Source organism: Thamnophis elegans, chromosome 12 (assembly GCF_009769535.1).
Source record: "Thamnophis elegans isolate rThaEle1 chromosome 12, rThaEle1.pri, whole genome shotgun sequence".
NCBI lineage: Eukaryota > Metazoa > Chordata > Lepidosauria > Squamata > Colubridae > Thamnophis > Thamnophis elegans.
The window spans coordinates 520396-538617 of NC_045552.1; the positions used below are offsets into that span (position 1 = coordinate 520396).

At 59.7% G+C, this 18222-nt stretch overlaps 2 protein-coding genes across 3 annotated transcripts; one reads left to right on the forward strand and one right to left on the reverse strand.

The window, feature by feature from the left end:
* The first annotated feature begins 252 nt into the window (after positions 1-252).
* KLC3 (kinesin light chain 3) lies at positions 253-4840 on the forward strand. The gene is made up of 8 exons (XM_032227638.1): positions 253-519; positions 1227-1454; positions 1919-2262; positions 2495-2582; positions 2740-2841; positions 3647-3820; positions 4220-4363; positions 4712-4840. The coding sequence occupies exons 1-8, from the start codon at positions 253-255 to the stop codon at positions 4838-4840; spliced, it is 1476 nt and encodes a 491-aa protein (XP_032083529.1).
* A 1321-nt stretch (positions 4841-6161) lies between these two features.
* ERCC2 (ERCC excision repair 2, TFIIH core complex helicase subunit) lies at positions 6162-16654 on the reverse strand. Of its 2 annotated transcripts, XM_032228254.1 has the most exons (23): positions 16498-16644; positions 16283-16382; positions 16099-16176; positions 15875-15937; positions 15644-15757; positions 15238-15354; positions 15016-15132; positions 13722-13845; positions 12813-12909; positions 11659-11792; positions 11269-11437; positions 10952-11070; positions 10056-10125; positions 9787-9856; positions 9570-9671; positions 9385-9448; positions 9019-9140; positions 7932-8024; positions 7668-7740; positions 7395-7465; positions 6948-7091; positions 6715-6858; positions 6162-6474 (listed from the first exon to the last, which is right to left on the reverse strand). In XM_032228254.1, exons 1-23 carry the CDS (start codon positions 16500-16502, stop codon positions 6382-6384), a joined length of 2283 nt encoding a protein of 760 aa, XP_032084145.1. In that variant the 5' UTR covers positions 16503-16644; the 3' UTR covers positions 6162-6381. The 2 variants fall into 2 exon arrangements, with proteins under 2 accessions (XP_032084145.1, XP_032084146.1); XM_032228255.1 differs by lacking the exons at positions 6162-6474; positions 6715-6858; positions 6948-7091; ... (3 more) ...; positions 9019-9140; positions 9385-9448 and having other exon boundaries at positions 9580-9671; positions 9787-9893; positions 16498-16654.
* Positions 16655-18222: the final 1568 nt, after the last annotated feature.

Genomic DNA, 18222 nt, shown 5'->3' on the forward strand with positions numbered 1-18222 from the left:
CAACCTTGGGAAGTTTTAAGACTTTTGAACTTCAACTCCCAGAATTCCCTAGCCAGCACTGGCTGGGGAATTCTGGGAGTTGAAGTCCACAAGTCTTAAAGTGGCCAAGGTTGGAGAGCCTGGACTAGAGGACACGCCCCCTTCCTTGGGATGCAACTGCCAGAGCGGCCCCTCCTCCTCTGCTTTCTAGGAGACCCCCAGGGGACGCCAGGGGCTTGGAGCCCTCCTTCCTTGGGGCCAGCGTGGCCTGCCATGTCCATCATGGTGGAGAGGATGGCAGGCGATGACATCATCCTCCAGACGCGCCAGGTGATGCAGGGCCTGGAAGCCCTGCGCAGCGAGAACCGGAGCATCCGCCGCCAGCTGCAGGAGGCTCTGCTGAAGGAGCGGCAGCTGATGGACGAGCGGGAGGAGCCCTTGGCGGCCACCGAGGCCCAGGCCCTGGAGCTCCTGGAGGAGAAGCAGGACCTCGTCTGCCGGAGCCTGGAAGGCATAGAGCTGGGCATTGCCGAAGGCCAGGTACTCCGAGGGCTCGGAGGGAGGGGGCCGGGAGCTGCTCGGCTGGCTGTGATGTCATGGAGCACAAGGAGCTTTTGGGGATTCCGTGGGGATCCTGGGAGGAGGGGCTAGCAGGGGGGGCCACCCTGGCCACCAGCTCCAACCGGAAAGGTTCAGGGGCTCCACTTGTGTTGCCTCGACTGCCTTCAAGTGATGGGTTTGGTTTTCAATGTTTTATTGGCTAAGGATGGGGGGGCTTCTACTCCCAAGGCCTGCTGAAGCAGGGAAACCTCCCCCATTTCAGCATCTTCTTCAAAGCCTCCAATGAGGGAAAACCCAGAACCTCTGGAGGCAAATTGTTCTTCCTCCTTGGTCCCACTTTGCTTCTCTCCCTAATTGGGTTTCCATCTGTTGCTTCCTCTCCTGCCTTCGGGGGCCTTGGAGAAGAGGTTGATCCAATTCCAATATATTGGAATTGAATATGATGCAGCAAACACAAGCAGTAGAACATATTAAATTTATCAAGAAATTATATATATAAATTAGTTTCTCAAAATATAAAAACGTTATCTTACTCTACTGGAAGTCAATGCCCCTTTTCCCCCTTCCCTCTCTGTTCCCTTCCTATTTCTGGGAGTCGCGTGTTGGGGCCCTGCAGAGCTCTCTCGGGGTCTCCTCGGGGGCAAAGGCTGCGATGGCTGGAGCTGCCCCCCTTCCTCTCTCCGCAGATGCTGATCGCCCTCTCCTCGCACATCGGGGCGCTGGAGGCCGAGAAGCAGAAGCTGCGTGCCCAGGTGAGGCGCCTGGGCCAGGAGAACCTCTGGCTGCGGGACGAGCTGGCCGGCACCCAGCTACGGCTGCAGCACAGCGCGGAGGCCGTGGCTCAGCTGGAGGAGGAGAACAAGCACCTGCGCTTCCTGAACCAGCTCAAGCAGTACGAGCCCCAGGAGGAGCAGGTGCGGCCGGAGGAGGGGGGAGGGGGGGCTTTCCTCAGGTTGGGGGCTGGGGGGGCTATTTGGGGTGAAAGAATCCACAATTTCGAAGGTTCCTATGAACCCATTGACCCCAATCTTCCAGGGCGCTCTGGCTCAGGATGATTGGAAGTGCAGGAGGAGGCGGGGAGGGCAACATGGACCCTGCATCCCTCTCTCCAAAGCCTGTGATTAGCGGAGAGCTTTCTAAAGGGAAACAGAGAGAAGGGGGGGGCTCCCTGACTTTCCCAGCTTCTCCTTGCAGGTGGACACGGAGGAATCCTTTCTCAGCACGGAGGACGCCCGAAGGACAGGTGTGTTTCCTTGGCTCTCTCAGCCAGCTCCCAAGCGGAGCTCGGCCTGGCCAACGGCTGCCTGTCTGCCTCAGTGAGGCTGAAGCCAAGGCCCAGCCGTGGGTGGCAAGGAGCCCCCGTCATCTCCGAGGGCAGCAGGAGAAGCCCCCGGCTGGGGACGTGGGTGGGGGGCTTCAGGAGGAGCCGCTGCTTCTACCCAGCCTGGCCCCCCCAGGCTCCCTTTTCACCAGCCGGCCGTTCTTGTGCCCTGCAGAGGGGCAGAGTGTGGGTGCAGCCGCCCTGGCAGCCCAGCACGGCGGGTACGAGATCCCTGCGCGCCTGCGGACGCTGCACAACCTGGTGATCCAGTACGCCTCTCAAGGGCGCTATGAGGTGGCTGTGCCCCTTTGCAAGCAGGCCCTGGAGGACCTGGAGAAGAGCTCCGGGCACAACCACCCAGATGTGGCCACCATGCTCAATATCCTGGCCCTGGTCTACCGGTAAGGTGCCCGAGGCGCCTGGACCTCCCCCCCCCTCCGGCAGGCGCTGCTTCTGGGGAACAGACGGAAAGAGCAGGGCGGGGGTGCGATTCCAGGGGACCCTTTCGTTCTCTGCTCCCACCCCTCCCCTGGAGGCCTTGGAGCTGCAGCTGCGTCCTGGGGTTGCCCTGGCATGGCCTGCAGGCTGCCCCCTGGCGCCCCCCCCCCAAGCTCCCTGCTTCTCCTCCTGCAGGGACCAGAACAAGTACCAGGAGGCCACGGAGCTGCTCAACGATGCCCTGGACATTCGTGAGCAGGCGCTGGGCATGGAACACCCTTCCGTGAGTGCCCGGGCTGTGCAGGGGGAGGGGCTGGGGTGGTAGGGGCTGTGTGGAGGCTCCGAGGAGGAGGGAGGGGCACCCAGTTTGGTCCCGTTTCATCCTGCTTCTGAGGGTCTCCAATCTCGTTAAGCCCCCCCCCCCCCATTGTCCCTGCCAGGTGGCTGCCACCCTGAACAACCTCTCTGTGCTGTACGGCAAGCGCGGGAAGTATCAGGACGCCGAGCCTCTGTGCCAGAGAGCCCTGGAGATCCGAGAGAAGGTAGACGCGAACCCACAGGGTCCCCCATTCCGAAAGGCCGGGTCCTCCTTCGCCTCTTGAAGTGGGCTGTTTATTCATTTGCTCCCTCGTTTATGAAGAAAGATTTATTGGCTGCCCATCTTAAGAGTAACTCCGGGCATCTTTCAATAAAAGATAAAAAAACTATCTGCACTAAAAACAGAAAGAAGTTAATACAAACCAAAGGCCACTGGAGAGTGGAAGATGGGGGGGGGACAGTGCTGAAACTCGCCCCCAGCTGAGCAGGGAGGGCACCCAAGCCCACACTCCCCTCCCCCCCTTGCAGGAAATCCTGGCTAATCCCCCTTCCCTGGGGAGAGCCGGTGGGTCCCTTTCCAGCTTCTCCCGCCTTGGTGCCTGTGGGTGGTGCTGAAAGGTTGAGACCCAGAGTGGGAGGAAGAACCCCCAACCGAACTCTTCTCTCTTACCCCCCCCCCAAGCAACCTTGGCCCAGGCAGGAACAGGAGGGGGGGGGGAGAAGTCCCGAAGGCCAGAAAGGGGGGGGGGGGGCTCTGAGCTGGGCCTGACAGCCAAAGGCTGCCTGAAGACGGAGACGCCACTTGGCGCCTTGCTATGCTGAGGAATTCTGGGAGTTGAAGTCCACAAGCCACTCAGGGGCCAAGGGTGGAGGCTGGTGCTTTAAACCAGCTGGTGCCTCCTGGGGAGACGCCCGGTTTTCAGGCCTGCAAGCGGAGAGAGGAGAGGGGCACGTGTGGCCCCACCGAGCGCTGCCCGGCTGTCCAAGCGGCACCTCAGCTGAGCACCGCTGCTGCCCTTCTCCCCGCAGGTGCTGGGCCCCAACCACCCAGATGTGGCCAAGCAGCTCAACAACCTGGCCCTCCTGTGCCAAAACCAGGGCAAGTTCAAAGAGGTGGAGCGGTATTACCAGCGGGCCCTTCGCATCTACCAGGCCCAGCCGGGCCCCGGCGACTGCAACGTGGCCAAGACCAAGAACAACCTGGTAGCCTTGGAGGGGGGGGCAGAAGGGGGGGGGCTGGGAGCTTCTGGGGCTTTGAGGGCGGCTGCTGGCTCAGCGGTTCAGCCGGGGTGAATCTCTTGGGCTGAAGCGTCTTTCAGGGAGGGCAACCGATGCCAATGACGAGGCTCCCACGGACCCATAAGCCAGGATCTGTTTCAACCCTGGTATCCCAGTGGCCGGATCTCTCCCCCCCCCCCCCCCCGACAGAATTACAAGCATCCTCCCCAAAGCGGTGGCTCTTTTCCTGGGGTGGATACCTAGTTTTCCCTTGGGGGGGGGGTTGGTCCTTGGGGGGACTGGCTGCTGCCCCCCTGGGGGTTGCGTATTGGAGGAGGGGAGGGGCTCACCGCCCCGTGTGCCTCCCTCCCTCTCTCCGGCCAGGCCTCGTGTTTCGTGAAACAGGGCAAGTTCCAGGAGGCTGAGCAGCTGTACAAGGAGATCCTGTCCCTGCAGGACCAGGAGCCGAGCCCCCCCAGGGGCGGTAAGAGCAGCCCTTTCCCGGGGGGGGGGAGGGGAGGCGCCAGGGTCCTCAGCATCTGGACTCACCCCTTGGAACCCCCTCCCCTCCCCTCCAGATTATAGCTGGACAGGAGCTGGCAACACCTGGGAAGGACAGGTGAGTCCTGGGCGCTTCTCCCGCAAGCAGCTTTGGAGAGAGCTGGGGAGGGATGATGAGCCGGGGGGGGGGGGGGGGGGGGCACAGAGGAGAAAATCTTTTAAGCCGCTTCACCCTGGCACCACGGCCTCCCCCAGGCCTTCTCAGCTGAGCCGACAGAGGCAGGTGAAGAGGCTACCCCCATCTTGGAGCGCAGGTGGTTGGGGGGGGGAGCCCCCCAGGTTTTGAGTGTGTACACCCCCCCCTTTTCTCTCCAGGAGGGGATGAGGCGCAGTAGCTCCTTTTCTCGCTTCCGGGAGTCGCTCAGACGCAGCAGTGAGAAGCTGGTCTCCAAGCTCCGGGGCCCAGCAGTGGGGCAGCCGAAGGACACGGCAGCCCCCAGGTGAGCCAGGACTCCCCGGAAGCTTCTGGGCCAACTCTGGGCTTGGGGAGGCTCAGCCAGGCCGAGCGTCACCGGGCCTCTCTTCCCCAGGATGACCAGGGCCACCTCCCTCAACACGCTGCCTTTGAACGAGGCTGCAGCCGTCTCAGCCCCAAAGGTGAGTTGGGGGCCCAGAAGGACCACCACGCTCAGCAGCAGAGCCCAGGCTGCGCACAGGGGCAACGGACGGAGGCCCCTGCCAGCCCCACGGGTGGCCCCCGGCAGCTAATGGGTGGCTTGGCCAGACCGGAGGGGGCCTATGGAGGCTCCGGCCCAAGCAATGCGGGAGGGGAAGGAGAGGCCGAGTTCACACAACCGGAGCCACCAGGGACCTTCGAGTAGGGCCGTGTCCGGCTCCCACTCAGCCGAGAGCCAGTCCGATCCAGGGGCTGGAAGCAGATGGACTAGCCCCGTTCTAGGCACCGACCCTGGGCCAGTCACTTCCTTTAGCCCTGGGGAGGAGGCAATGGCCAACCGCTTGTGGAAAGCCTTGCCACAAAAAATGGCACCCAAAACCCCCCCAAACCCTTCGCGGAAGCCAGGACGGCTGGTGGGCAGCGTCTGCCAAGGCAGCTCTCGCTCCATCATCCGCTTCGCTCCGCCTGTGGCTCAGACCGGGCAGAGCCCAAGGGAAGGAGGAGGAACCGGTGCAGAGAACGTGTGGTCCATAAATCAGCCCTTCCTCCAGCACAGCCTGAAGAGGGAGGCGGCTGAGGCCAGGCCTGAGGGACCCCTCCTCTTTCCCTCCTGCAGCCCACCCGGAACCTGAGCACCAGCATCCAGGACCTCACGCATCGCCCCGCCCACTAGCCCCCCCCCCCCGCCTTCACTCTCCCTGGGTCGCCTGCTGCTTCGAGCACTTCCACTGGCCCTCCCTGGACTGACCAGGAAAGTCCTCCTGGGGGGGGAGGGGGGGCGAGCGTCCCTGCCAGTTTACAAAGGAGTCTTTCTCAGGAATGGAGCAGCTGCTGCCGTCCCAAAGCATCGGGGGGGGGGGGGCAGGGCACTCCCCCCCCCGCTATTGCCTTAAACCCCTTGGGGCAGGAGCCCCCATCCCCACCCCGGCTCTTCTGAAGCCAATCCTCAGCTTATTTATGCATCTTATTTTTCCTTAAATAAAGTCTGTTGGAAATGGAGGACGACTCTTTATTTTGGAGCAGGGGAGGGGTCTCTGCAAGCTTCATACTCCCCCCCCCCCAAAAAAAATGGCTTTGGATGAAAAGGATTACAAGCTTCCCCTGGTTCTCTCTCTCTCTCTCTCTCACACACACAGAAAATCACTTGCGTAGCAGCCCAGTAATCCCCTTTATTAAAAACACAGCCCAGAAATCTAGGATTAGTGGGGCAGGGGGGGAATCCGAGGGGGGCCCTGGGCAGTTTCTCTTCTCTGCCCCCCCCCTGAGCTCCGCAGTGAGGATGGATGGATGGATGGATGGATGGATGGATGGCCAGCCGGGGTCCCCGCCCTGCAGAGCGCGCTGGCTGGCTGGCATCCTGGGGCGCCAGTCACACCTGGTGGGCGATGTCCCGCACTCTCCGCAGGGTCTCCTCCGACTGCAGCTGCTGCAGGGTGAGCAGGGAGAGGCCCAGCTGGTCTTCCTGGAGAGAGAGCGGGAGGGTCAGGAGGCCCCCTGGCAGGACAACCAGACCCACCTCTGCCCATTACAGAGTCGCTGGCCGGAGCCCTTTGGCACGGGTGGCACATATTTAACCACAAAATAAAAGATTAGCATGGCTGCCTGGGGAACTCTTAAAGGTGCCAACGTGGCAGCCTTCTGGGCACAAGACGCCCGTGCCTGGAGCCGCCTCTTCCCACCACCGCGCTCCCCCTGCCCACACCTTGCGGAAGGGCTGGGCCATCTGGCGCAGGAAGTGCTTGGCCACCTGCACGGCCTCGTCCAGCGTCAGGTTCAGGTTGGCGTCGGTGATGTGTTCCTGGATCCAGCGAGGAAGCTTCCCCCGCTTGTCCGCCCGTGCGAAGCGCTGCAGGGGAGAGAGGCGGGGTCAGGTGCTGCCCGGCTGTCCAGGCTGCAGCCAAGAGGACCCCCCCATCTCCCCCCCACTGGACACACCTTGTCGGCAAAGATCAGGAGGCCGTAGTCGGTCTTGCCGCGAATGGCCCGTCCCACGCACTGGGCCGCGTGCCGCATGGCGTCGAAGGTCAGGAAGTCGTTTTCACGGATCTGGAACTGGTTCCTCAGGTACTCCAGCCGGGCCTGGGATGGGGGAAGGGACGCTGAGGGTCTGCCCCCCCCAGCCCCTCCCCAAGAAATCAGCACAGGTGTGGCAACGCTATGCCAGGTGCACCAGAAGTGGGTGAGAAACAGCCGGGCCAACGGTGGGTGGGAAAATGGGCTATTTCTGTCTCACAGGAGGCCCCCCCCCCCCGCAACTGAGGAGAGGGGAGGGTCCCAGATCCCCCCCCCCCGAGGAAATGAAGTCTCTGCTGCCTGAGTGAAGCGGACAGGAATAATATGGTGAGGAGGAGGAGCAGCAGCAGTCGGGGGGGGGGGGCTCACCTTCAGGATTCGGCTTTGGGTGTAAACATAGGGGACGCCAAACATGATCACGGCCCTCCCGTAGTGGTGAACTGGGGAAGGGAGAGGCAGATGGGGAAGGGGGGGGGGAGGTCAACACTGCATGTCAACAGGTCTTTTCCCAGCGATTTCAAGAATTTAAGGCCAGGCACAAACTCTGCCCCCCCCCCGGCCAGTTTCTGCCCAGAAGAGATTCCCTGGGCCCAGATCCCCCTCAGAGCTTCTGAAGGGAGGGAGGGAGGGGGGGGCACTCACCAAAGTCGATCCCTTCGGAGACCTTCCCCCTGGCCACCGACAGCAGGATGGCTCCCCGGCCGTTCTCGCAGGCCTGGGGAGGAAACCAACCCGTCCTTTTATCGCCTGCAACGGCTTTTTACCCAAAATTCAGGGGGGAAAAGTCCACGCCCTGATTCCCCACCTCAGGACTCGGCTTGGAGGGAGGAAGGTACATGGGGGGGGGGGGGAACCTGCTCAACTGAGCCCCTCCCTCCTGCAGCCAGACCCCCCCTGCCCCCTCACCTCCTGGTATTTCTCCAGGGCCACACTGGTCTCGGCTCCGTCCTGCGTCTCGATGAAGATGAGCTTGTTCCGCTGGATGTTCTCCAGGATCCCCTGGAGGAGCCGGAGAGGACAGAGGTGGAGCCCCAGCTGTGCAAAGCCCACCGTGCAGAGCTCTGCTCCTCCGTCTCTATCCCACCCACCCCCGGGTCTTCTCAGAGCATGGAGGGCAGCTGGAGGGTTTCCTGGCCTCCTTGGTATTTCCACTCCCCCCCCCCCCCCCGAGGTCCTTGAGATGTGTCTTGCTTAATGACCACAGAGGGAACCTTTGGGATCAGCTATTGAGAGATGAAGGTGGGGTCAAATGCATTGTCCGTTTGGAATCCTTATGCGGCCACAAGCAACCTAAGTCCAATCCCACCCCCTTCTATCCCCCCTGTGGAACCAACTACCCGCAGAGATCTGGACCCTTACCACTCTCCCAGCCTTCTGTAAAGGCAAGCCTGGGGCTGTTGATTAATATCCAGCCCCTCTTGGACAGAATGGATGTTGTGTTAATTTTAATATTGTATTTCTTATTTTAAATTTTTTTTAAATGTTTTTATCTTGCCTGTAAGCCACCCAGAGTCCCAATGGGAGTGGGCGGCATACAAATTTCATTAAACTAAACTAAACTAAACTTCTGCGCCCCCACCCCCCGAATTGACTTTTATCTAGGGTCAATGTGCCTTGTGAGCAGAGCAGATTCCTGGCTGCTTTCAGCTCAGTTCCTGCATCTGGAGAAGGAGAGGAGGAGGAGGAGGAGCAGTGCAAGAGGAGCTGTGGAGGCTGCAGCTCATGAGGACGGGGGGGGGGGGGGGAGGGAAACCCCTCCCCCAAATAACACAGTGGTCAGGCTGCCCTTCCGCAGGTGGGACGGAGCGCTTGACCAAGACCAAGTGGGCCAATCTGGCCTTGGACGTCCCGTTTAGAAGCCTTTGAGAGTTTTCCCCCCTTGAAATCCTGAGGGGTTTCAGGCCCACCAGGAACCTCCCCTGTTTACCGCTTTGGCCAGAGCCCGCCAAAGGCCCCGCCGAAAGCAGCCCCCAGCAGAGCCGGCCTGGCCTACCTGCTCATACCAGGAGGCCACGATGTTCTCCATGTACTGGTAGCTGGTGAAGAAGGCCACGATGCCGTCAGGGACCACGGCCGACATCTCCAGCAGGAGGTTTCCATAGTTGCGGATCACCGCTGCCGGAGAAGCACATTCCCTTCAGGCTGCCAGGCTTCCCTGCCCCTCCCCACAGGGCCGGGTGGGGAGGGCAAGGCAGGGGTCGCCCCCACAAAATCCCCCCCCCCTTCAACTGCAAGCGGGCTCAGCACTCCCCTCCCCTCCGCTAGGCAGCCTGAACGGACCAGGGCACGGATGCCCCCGGCCCCTGGGAAGGGAGGAGGCTCCAGGCTCTGCTGCCCCCTCCCCATCACAGACACTCACCAATGTCCTCGCGGGTTTCGAACTTGGAGCTGATGGCCACTTGGTCGTTCCCACGGCCCACAATCTGGAAGGGAAGCCGAGGAGAGGAAGGGCCAGGGAGCCGGTTGAGGAGAGGCCGAAATGAGCCTGGTCCCCTGGGAAGGGAAGGGGAGGGCGGGCGTCTATTCCCGGCCTCTGGCACTCACCATCGGGCAGAGGCAGGTCCGCGCAAGGGTCATGGTGAACGTGGCCATGGTCACCGGCCGGAAGTCCAGGATTTGGGGGTACATGTCAAGCGGGGAAAGGGTCTGAATGCCAGGGAGGAAAAGAGCAGGTCAAGGGTGGCAGCTCCCCACCCCTCCAGCCCCACAGAGAGGGGGTCCTGCCGATGGCCGAGCACCCCCACTGCCCCCCCCCACTCACTCCTGAGGTGATGATGACCGTCTGGAAGCGCTCAAAGACGGGCTTGATGGCGATGGAGGCGTCCATGCAGCTGGAAGAGACAGCACCGAGTTCTCTGCCGGAGGCAACTGGAAGAGGAGGCGACACAGAGGGAGGGGCGCCTCCTCCCAGCCCAGACCCCCCCCCCACTTTAGAAGGAGGGCCGAGGCAGCCAGAGAGCCTCCGTCCTCTGAAGAGCAGAGCCACAGCCAGGATTCCCGGCCAGCCAGGCCCCGGAGCCCCTCCCTCACCTGAAGTGCAGGATGGGGTTGAGGATGGTGGGCGTCCTGTCGTCAAAGGGCTCGATGAGGATGGTGAACCCTGGGGCACAAAAAAGAGAAGGGGTGCTGACGGTGGGCACAGGGCTCCCCCCCGCAGGACACCTCCGAGAAGGGCCACAGCCGCTGCCCTCAGCCAGCAGGGGAGCCCCCACTGGGGAGCTCACGAGCGAGGAGCCTCGGCTTTCTGGAGATCCAAGCATGGGGTACCAACCCTCTCCCCACACTTGAGCTGTCTCCGGAGGGTCTCAGTCCAGTCATGGCTGCCCCAAAAGCTCTCTTGCAAAAGGCAACCGGACTTCCTTGTTTTCTTCCTTTGAAAACGTTTCGCTCCTTGTCCAGGAAGCTTCCTCGATTCCCATTTCTTCCTCCTGAAGCTTCTTGGAGGAGGAGCAAAACTTTTGGAACAAAATCAAGAAAGTCCAGTTGCCTTTTGCAAAAGCTCCTTTGGGACGTATTTGTGTTGACACCCAAAGACTCCAGTGTCCATCTAAGCCAGTGTTTCCCAACCTTGGCAACTTGAAGATGTCTGGACTTCAACTCCCAGAATTCCCCAGCCAGCGAATGCTGGCTGGGGAATTCTGGGAGTTGAAGTCCGGACATCTTCAAGTTGCCAAGGTTGGGAAACACTGATCTAAGCCACGATGGTTCTCCTTTGGCCAAGAGGGCTGCTGCCTGCTTATTTCCCTCGTCCTCAGCTGGCCTCCCTGCCGATTCCCGGAAGCAGACCTGAGACTCCCCCGAGGGCCTTCCGGGTCCCTCCCAGGTTCCGCCCTGCCCATTCCCAGGGGGTGAGGCGGGTGGGAAGGAATGACGACACCCGGGAGGCCCCGAGAGGCCGGCTGGCGGAAGAGCGGAGGCCTCCTTACCCTTGGAGTAAGTGCTGACCAAGGTGGCGAAGTTGGAGATGAGGGTGATGGGCGAGAAGTCCGCGATGTCCGCGATCTCCAGCGTGCGAAGGAGGCAGCGCAGCCGCTCGGCACAGAACCTGCGGGGACCCAGGAGCTGAGGCTGGTCTGAGGAGGACCCTGGACAGCCCACTGGACCCGGCCAGGCTCTTCCTCCGGGGCCCTCCCCCTGGCTCCCGTCCTTTCCAAGCAACGCATCAATGCTCAGCCACACAGGCCTGGAGGCGGGGGAAAGTAAGGGATGAGGACGGAGAGGGTCCCCCCCCGCCCGCACTCACCGGAGGGGCTTCCGCTCGATGCAGACCTTCTCGAAGATGTCCTTCAGGAAGGACGGGGGGCTCTCCTGGACCACGTGGTGGACGCGCAGACGGGACTTCAGGTACTCCAGGAGGCGCTTTAGGAAAGCCACGAAGTGTTCTGCCGTCCGGATGTTGCCTGGCACGGCCTCTGCACAGGGGGAGAGCCAGGCAGGGCAGGGGCTCAAAGGCAGGTCTCAGGGCTGCCCCCCCCCCCGGTTCAATGAGGCCACCCGAGAGCCTCCCTCCTAAGCAGGAGCAACTGATGCCCAACGGCAGAAGAGCAGGGAGGGCACAGCAGGCATCCCTCCCGTTCCCACCAGGAACCAAGCACCAGCCCCCCCCTCCCCTGCCCACAAAGGCCCCACGGACCCTGCAGGATCTCGTCCGGCAGCACCGGGTTGGCCAAATAGACGTCTGTTTCCCGGGCGACGTTGGCATCCCTTAACCCCTGGACCAGCTGCTGATATTCCTCCTTCAGCTTCTGCGCATCCGTTTCTTTGATCCTGGAAAGGGAGCAGGGGGGGGGAGGGAAGGGGAGAGGGCTGCAGGCTTCAGGACTGGAACTCGGAGCCTGCCAGCCGCCCCCACTCAGCCGCCTTAGCAAAGGGAGATCCCTGGCCACTTGTCCTGTTCTGAGGTTTGTGGCTACAGAAGCAGCAAAGCTGAATCTGAGGTTTTCCCACACAAGGAACACAAATTCTCCTCCTCCTCCTCCTCCTCCCCGGCCATCTCCCCATTGTCCCTCAAGGCCCAATCCTGTGCTTGTATATTGCTTAGGAAACAGAGGATCGGTTCCCAGCTCTGCGGTCCTCTCACATTTTGGCCGGGTTAGCTTGGCTTCCATCCCCCCACTTCTTCCTCCCTACATTCTAATTCCCCCCCTCCCGCCCCTTGCTGACGTCAGCTCATGAAACCTGGGTAGCAGAGAGGCAGCCATGACAGAGCTGAGCCCACGGACTGCCCCTTGAATGCGCCCGTCCCATAATATAACGCAGCCTGGCATAATTCGGGGGTCCAGGCAGTTCCTTAGAGGCAGAATAACAGAGTGGGAAGGGACCTTGGAGGTCTTCTAGTCCAACTCCCTGCTCAGGAGCCCAGATTCAGTTCCCTGAACCTCTCCGCTTTCAGAACTCAAAGCAAGTTTCTAGCCCGCATGAAGTTATGCGTGCAATGATAGGCAATGCCTGCTAAGACTCCAGAGAGGAAGCTGTGCCAGGAAAGAGACTTCTTGAGGATGGATGGAAACTAATCAAGGAGAGAAGCAACTTAGAACTAAGGAGGAATTTCCTGACAGTGAGAACAATGGAGCAGTGCGACAGCTTCCCTCCAGAGGTTCTGGGTGCTCCGTCAGTGGCGGCTTGTTCGAAAGGGTAGAATGAGGATTTCCTGCTTGAGCAGGGGGTTGGACTAGAAGACCCCCGAGGCCCCTTCCAATTCTGTGTAAGCGGCCCAGAAGGTCGTCCTTTGGGGAGAGCAAAAGGCCAGGAAGGGAAGAAGGAAGGAAGGAGCGAAGCCTTGCTCACTGCTGAATGGCGGCTTGGAGGGTGGCCACATTCCCCTGGCAGCGATCCAGGATCTTCCTTGTGATGTTGACCCCCATGGAGTCAATGCAGACGTTGTCTGTGGGCGAAGGAAAAGGAGGGGGGTCTCCAAAGAAGCCCACGGCAGCAGAGGTCGACCCCCTGCCTGGACCAGACAGAGCTGTCATTTTATGTTTTTAATCCGAGAAACTCTTAGCACTGACGGTTGCGATAGTCCTCAACTTACACCAGTTCATTTAGTGGCTGTTTAAAGTTACATCATCACTGAAAAATGTGACTTATGACCATTTTCACACTTACGACCATTGTAGCATCCTCAAAGTTACGTGATCAAAATTCAGAGTTTGGCAACTGACTCATATTTACGACGGTTACCATGCCGCGGGGGTCACGTGATCCCCCTTTGCGACCTTCTGAAAAGTGGATGGGGAAGCCGGATTCACTTAACAACCAGGTCACTAACTTAACAAGTGCAGCGATTCACTTAACGATTGTGGCAAAAAACATCAAAGTGGGGCAACATTCACTTAACAACTGTCTCATCTAGCAACAAAAAATTTAGGGTCATAAGTCAAGGAGTATCTGTAATTAAGAGGAGAAAAAAAAGAAACTTATTATAAACTAAGGATAAAAAAAATCTGAACCTAGTTTCCTTACAGGCAGTTTGGCCGAGTTCTCATCCACCCAAATTAAACCGAGGGAGAGCCGAGTTAATCTCTAAAGCCGTCTTTCCGGCTGGGGAATTCCGGGACTTGAATTCCACACATTTTAAAGTTGGAAAATTTGAGAAACTCTCCTCCTCTAAGGGAAGAAACTGGACCCCAACGTATTTTTCAGACAGCCCAATTCACCTCCTGGACCAGGCGGCTCCCCGGCCCTTCTCACACCTACCGATGTTATGAGCTTCATCAAAAACCACCACCGACTTCTTGGCCAGCTCCTTGGAGACCACGTCCGCAATTTTGGGATCGAGGAGATAGTGGTAACTGTAGACCACGATGTTGGCATGGAGGATCTGTTCCACGTGGGGAGAGAAAGCAGAGCAGAGCTTGTCCACTCACCTTGGCAAGGAGGAACTTCGAAACCCCCAAACGGGAATTGGGGGCTGGGCTCCTCAAGTCATGCAGGAAACCCCCCCCCCCCCCCAAGACTTCTGGGCTGGGATCTGTTTCTGTACGGAGACGTTTCTACTCTCCAGGAAAGGACGAAAGGATCAACCCCAGTTCTATCCAGGTGCTAATAATATGCAGGGAGTCCTTGACTGACAACCAGAATTCAGCCCAAAATTTCTCTTGCTAAGCGACACAGTCGTGCGTTTTGCGCCATTTTTACCACCTTTCTTGAATCAGTGCAGTTGTTAAGTTAGTTAAAACAGTTGTGAAGTGAACCTGGCTTCCCCATTCACCTTTCTTGCGAGAAGGTCACAAAAGTGGATCACATGACCCTGGGACACTGCAAGCGTCATAAATATGAGCCAGTTACCAATTCTGATCAGATGGCCATGGGGATGCTGCTACGGTCGTTAAGTGTGAAAACGGGTCATAAGTCACTTTCCAGTAACTCCATTGTAACTTGAGTGCCCACTAAACAAATTGTTGCAAGTCACAGGAATTATCCGCATTCTTATGCACAGAATGGACTGAAATGTACGTTTTCCTCAACTGCAAAGCTTCCCAGGCAGACTCTCTCAGGACACGAGGGAACAGTGGCATTGGGAGAGTCACAGGCAATTTGAATTCGGTGCTCAACAGCAGAGAGAAAAACGTTCTGAGAAACAGGCATGGATGGTGCTGAGTCTCCCGCTGATAGAACTGCTGGATTTAGCTCACTGTGGGAGGCACAAAGCCCCCGAAAGACCCACCTTACTCGGCCCCTGTGCAGCTTCCGAGGCTCAGCATGCACCGGCTACTTCAACCCCTACGGCTATTTTTGCAACAGCAGCAACTTTCTCCTTTTGCTTCCCCCGACAACAGCTAATCTAACCAGAGAGATCCCGTAAAGGAGGATAAACGGAGAGCCAACCCCCTCTCTCCTTACTAGCGTGGATGATGCTACCTGGAGTTTGGGTAATGAAAGGTCTGCCAGAAAGCCTCAGAGAGCACAAGGATCCTTCAAGGAGACCCCTTTTGCCCTAGAAAGAGGGGAGGGGGCTTGTCTCTGCAAACAGGCCAGCCAGCTGTCTTACCGAGTAGCGGGCAAGGAAGTAGGGGCACCAGCCCTTCTGCTGACCGTAGGCCTTCAGATCATCCAGGTTATAGACGCCGTAAGGAAGAGGCACCTGGCGACCGTGGGCATCGAATTCCTGCAGGGGATCAGAGCAGGGCTGAACGGATCTCCTTGCCCCGGCCTTACGAACAAGCCAGAATGGTTCCCGGCTGCCCACCCCCCTTGCGCACCTCACCCTTACCTCAAAGAAGCGGCAAGAGGGAAGGCTGCCATCCTGCTGGTGCTGAGCCCGGATGTACGAGGCGGTCAGGCTGAAGCACTTGCTGTCCACCTCCTTCCCGAAACGGAGGCTGCTCACCTACGACAAGGAGGGGTGTGTGTGCAAGGTCTGAGCAGAAGGGGCAGGGCGCCCACATCACCCTGCTTTCCCCGCCGCCAGGGGCAAACGCTCCGCAGAGAGAGAGCGGGCTTGGAGGAAGAGACCTCCCGGCCATCCTCGCTCCTGCCACCCAGGGTTATTGGGAAAGGGAGCCCCACTCCCCCCCCAACCCCCCGCAGTGCATCTGGCTGAAGGACGAGCGGTGGTGGCCAAGAGGGATTCCCTGAGCGTCGAACGCCCCACCCCACCCTCCGGCTGGCAGAGGCACCTCGGGGTGGATGCAGAGGTTCTTCCTGGAGCTGAGGGCCAAGCCCAGGAAGGGCAGCTTCTGCCCCGTCTGCTTCTCGTGGAAGTCCACCAGCCTCCGCAGCTCCTCGACCACCTGGTGGGGGAGGGGAGAAGCCCAGTGGCTGGCAGGGGGAGGCCCCCAGGAAGGCCCCTCCCTCCCCAGCCCTGCTTCCTGGCCCTCCCCCCCCCTTTCGCCTCCCCTCCCAGCTACCTTCTCGATCTCCGGGACGGTCCTGGAGCAGTAGATGAGCTTGGTGACCTCCAGCGGGTGAGCCTGGGGGAGAGGGCGGGCTTAGAGGGCTGGGCGTGGGAGGGGAGGGGGCTCCTGGAAGAAAAGCAGGCAGAGTCGGAGGGAGGGGTCGCCCAGCCCCCCCCCTCGCCCGCCTGCGGGGTCCCTGCAGCCCCCGCCGATGCCCCCTCCCCCCGGATACTCACGCGCTGGTAGGCCAGGATGAGCGCCAGGAGGGAGACGGTCTTCCCGGTGCCCGAGGGCATCTCCAGCACCCCGTGGCCCTGCGGGGAGAAGCAGAGAGCGGGGAGGGGCAGGAGCGGCGTCAGGCTCTGAGTTCCAGTCCTGCTCCCCACACACAGACATACAGGAGACCCCCGCCCGGCCCACCTTGGCGTCCAGCGTCCGCTTGAGCTCCAGCATGTAGGAGTACTGCTCGGGGTAGATGAAGTCATGGGGGAAGAGCACCAGCAGCCCGTCGATGTTCAGCCTGCGCGGAGGGAAGGAGTGAGTGGCGGAGAGTTCCCCGGGCACGCCGCCCCTGCGCCCCCCGCCCCCCAGGTGGTATCTCCCAGAGGGCGCCCCCCCCCCCCGCCGCCGCTCACTTCATGGTCTCGTCCGCGGCCGGAGCCGCGCTTCTGCGAAGTTCTCACTCCGGTCCTCTCCAAGGAAACCCGCTCCTTCGGCCGCCTCTCCGCTTCTTCTATGGCTCCCGACCCCATTGGCTCCCCACGTTCCCCGGCGAAGGCCTGAGTGGCTGGTGGGAAAAGAGCCCGCCTCCGCCCGCCATCAGGCTTTCTGCCCAGCGTTCGGCTGCGCGGCGCGCAGGCCTCACAAGCCGCTCAAAGTACGATCGTACGGCCTCCCTGCGACAGGCTGAAGAAGTCGAATCCAGAGAGGACGGATTTCGCTCTCCCTCCTAGGCTGGAGCCTCGCAGTGGTTTTGCGCGCCTGGATGCACGTGCGCAGGCTCCGGACTGCGGGAAGGTGGCCGCAATTCACGCCGCCTTCCTCACCTGCCTTCCTTCCTTATATGCCATTTAGATGCGCTGCGTTGCAATCACTACCCCCAAAGCTCCCCCCACTCCCCAGTTCCTTAGCCAGCAACCCAACCGGAGGTTCCCTATAGCAGTGTTTCTCAACCTTGGCAACTTGAAGATGTCCGGACTTCAATTCCCAGAATTCCCCAGCCAGCATTCGCTGGCTGGGGAATTCTGGGAATTGAAGTCCGGACATCTTCAAGTTGCCAAGGTTGAGAAACACTGCCCTATAGAAATGATCCCAGGAGGAAAGCTGCTTTGGCCGACTGAAGCCACGCGTGGAACTTGAGTCCCAAACTGCCCAGCCAGCTCAAAAAGTGACACCACCACCACCACCCCGAGACCCCTCTTTATGGTCCAGCAGCCCCAGTTCACCCCCCCCCCCGATGGGGGCATTTTGCTCTTTGCAAGGGAAGGCGGGGAGATGCAAGGGGCGGGGCTGCTGTAATGGGGGGGGGGGAGGCTGCTCCAGGCGGAACTTTCGGCATCCTGTCCCCTCAAACAAGCCCAGCGTGATTGCTGCAGGGCCGTTTTGAATCCAAAGCCGCAAATCCTAACTGAATTTGCCTCATGTCAGGCTGGCTTTTTCAAACAGGAAGGAATCAGATTTTTGGGTAACTTCTTGTGTTGGATGCACATGCACTAAACCAAAGGGAGATTTTGTTTTGTGACTGAGAGCCACGTGTCAACTTCTCCAAGGTGTTTTTTATTGCAGTTTTGTGGGAACCCAGGCACAAACTGTTGCCCTCTGATTGGGGCCAGCCTTGACAGTGTCCAGCCACTTCGCTCTTTGGCTGCCCAGCTCTTTCCGACATAAACGTTTTCTCCCTTCAATTCCCCTGCAAGAGGTGGCCAAAGAAACGGGACGCAATTTTGTCTTCTAGTGATGTGTCTGGTGTTATGCGCTCCGGTGCTTGCTTGTTGGGCACCTTTGCTGTCGAAGGAAGGGCATAGGAAGTTATCACCCAGCCCTCTCCCAGAAAAATGAAATATCCTAGGAAATATTGAAAAGGCAGAATGTTTCTCTGGATGTGAAAAGAAACAAACATATTTTATAAAGAGAGAATAGCTCCCTATACAGCTTCCTGCCCATCCCCACTTTGTCAATGGGCCATTAAGAAGGCCAAGCTAGTCCACTTTACATAATAAAGAGTTCTCCCCTTCAGCTCCAGAGTGATGGGATTAAGGCATGGTAATATTGGCCCTTTACCCAACTCGCCACATGGCATCTGAGAACTCAACCAAACCTGGATTCAAAACGCAGCCTAGAGTTGCCCCTGCATGGCCCCA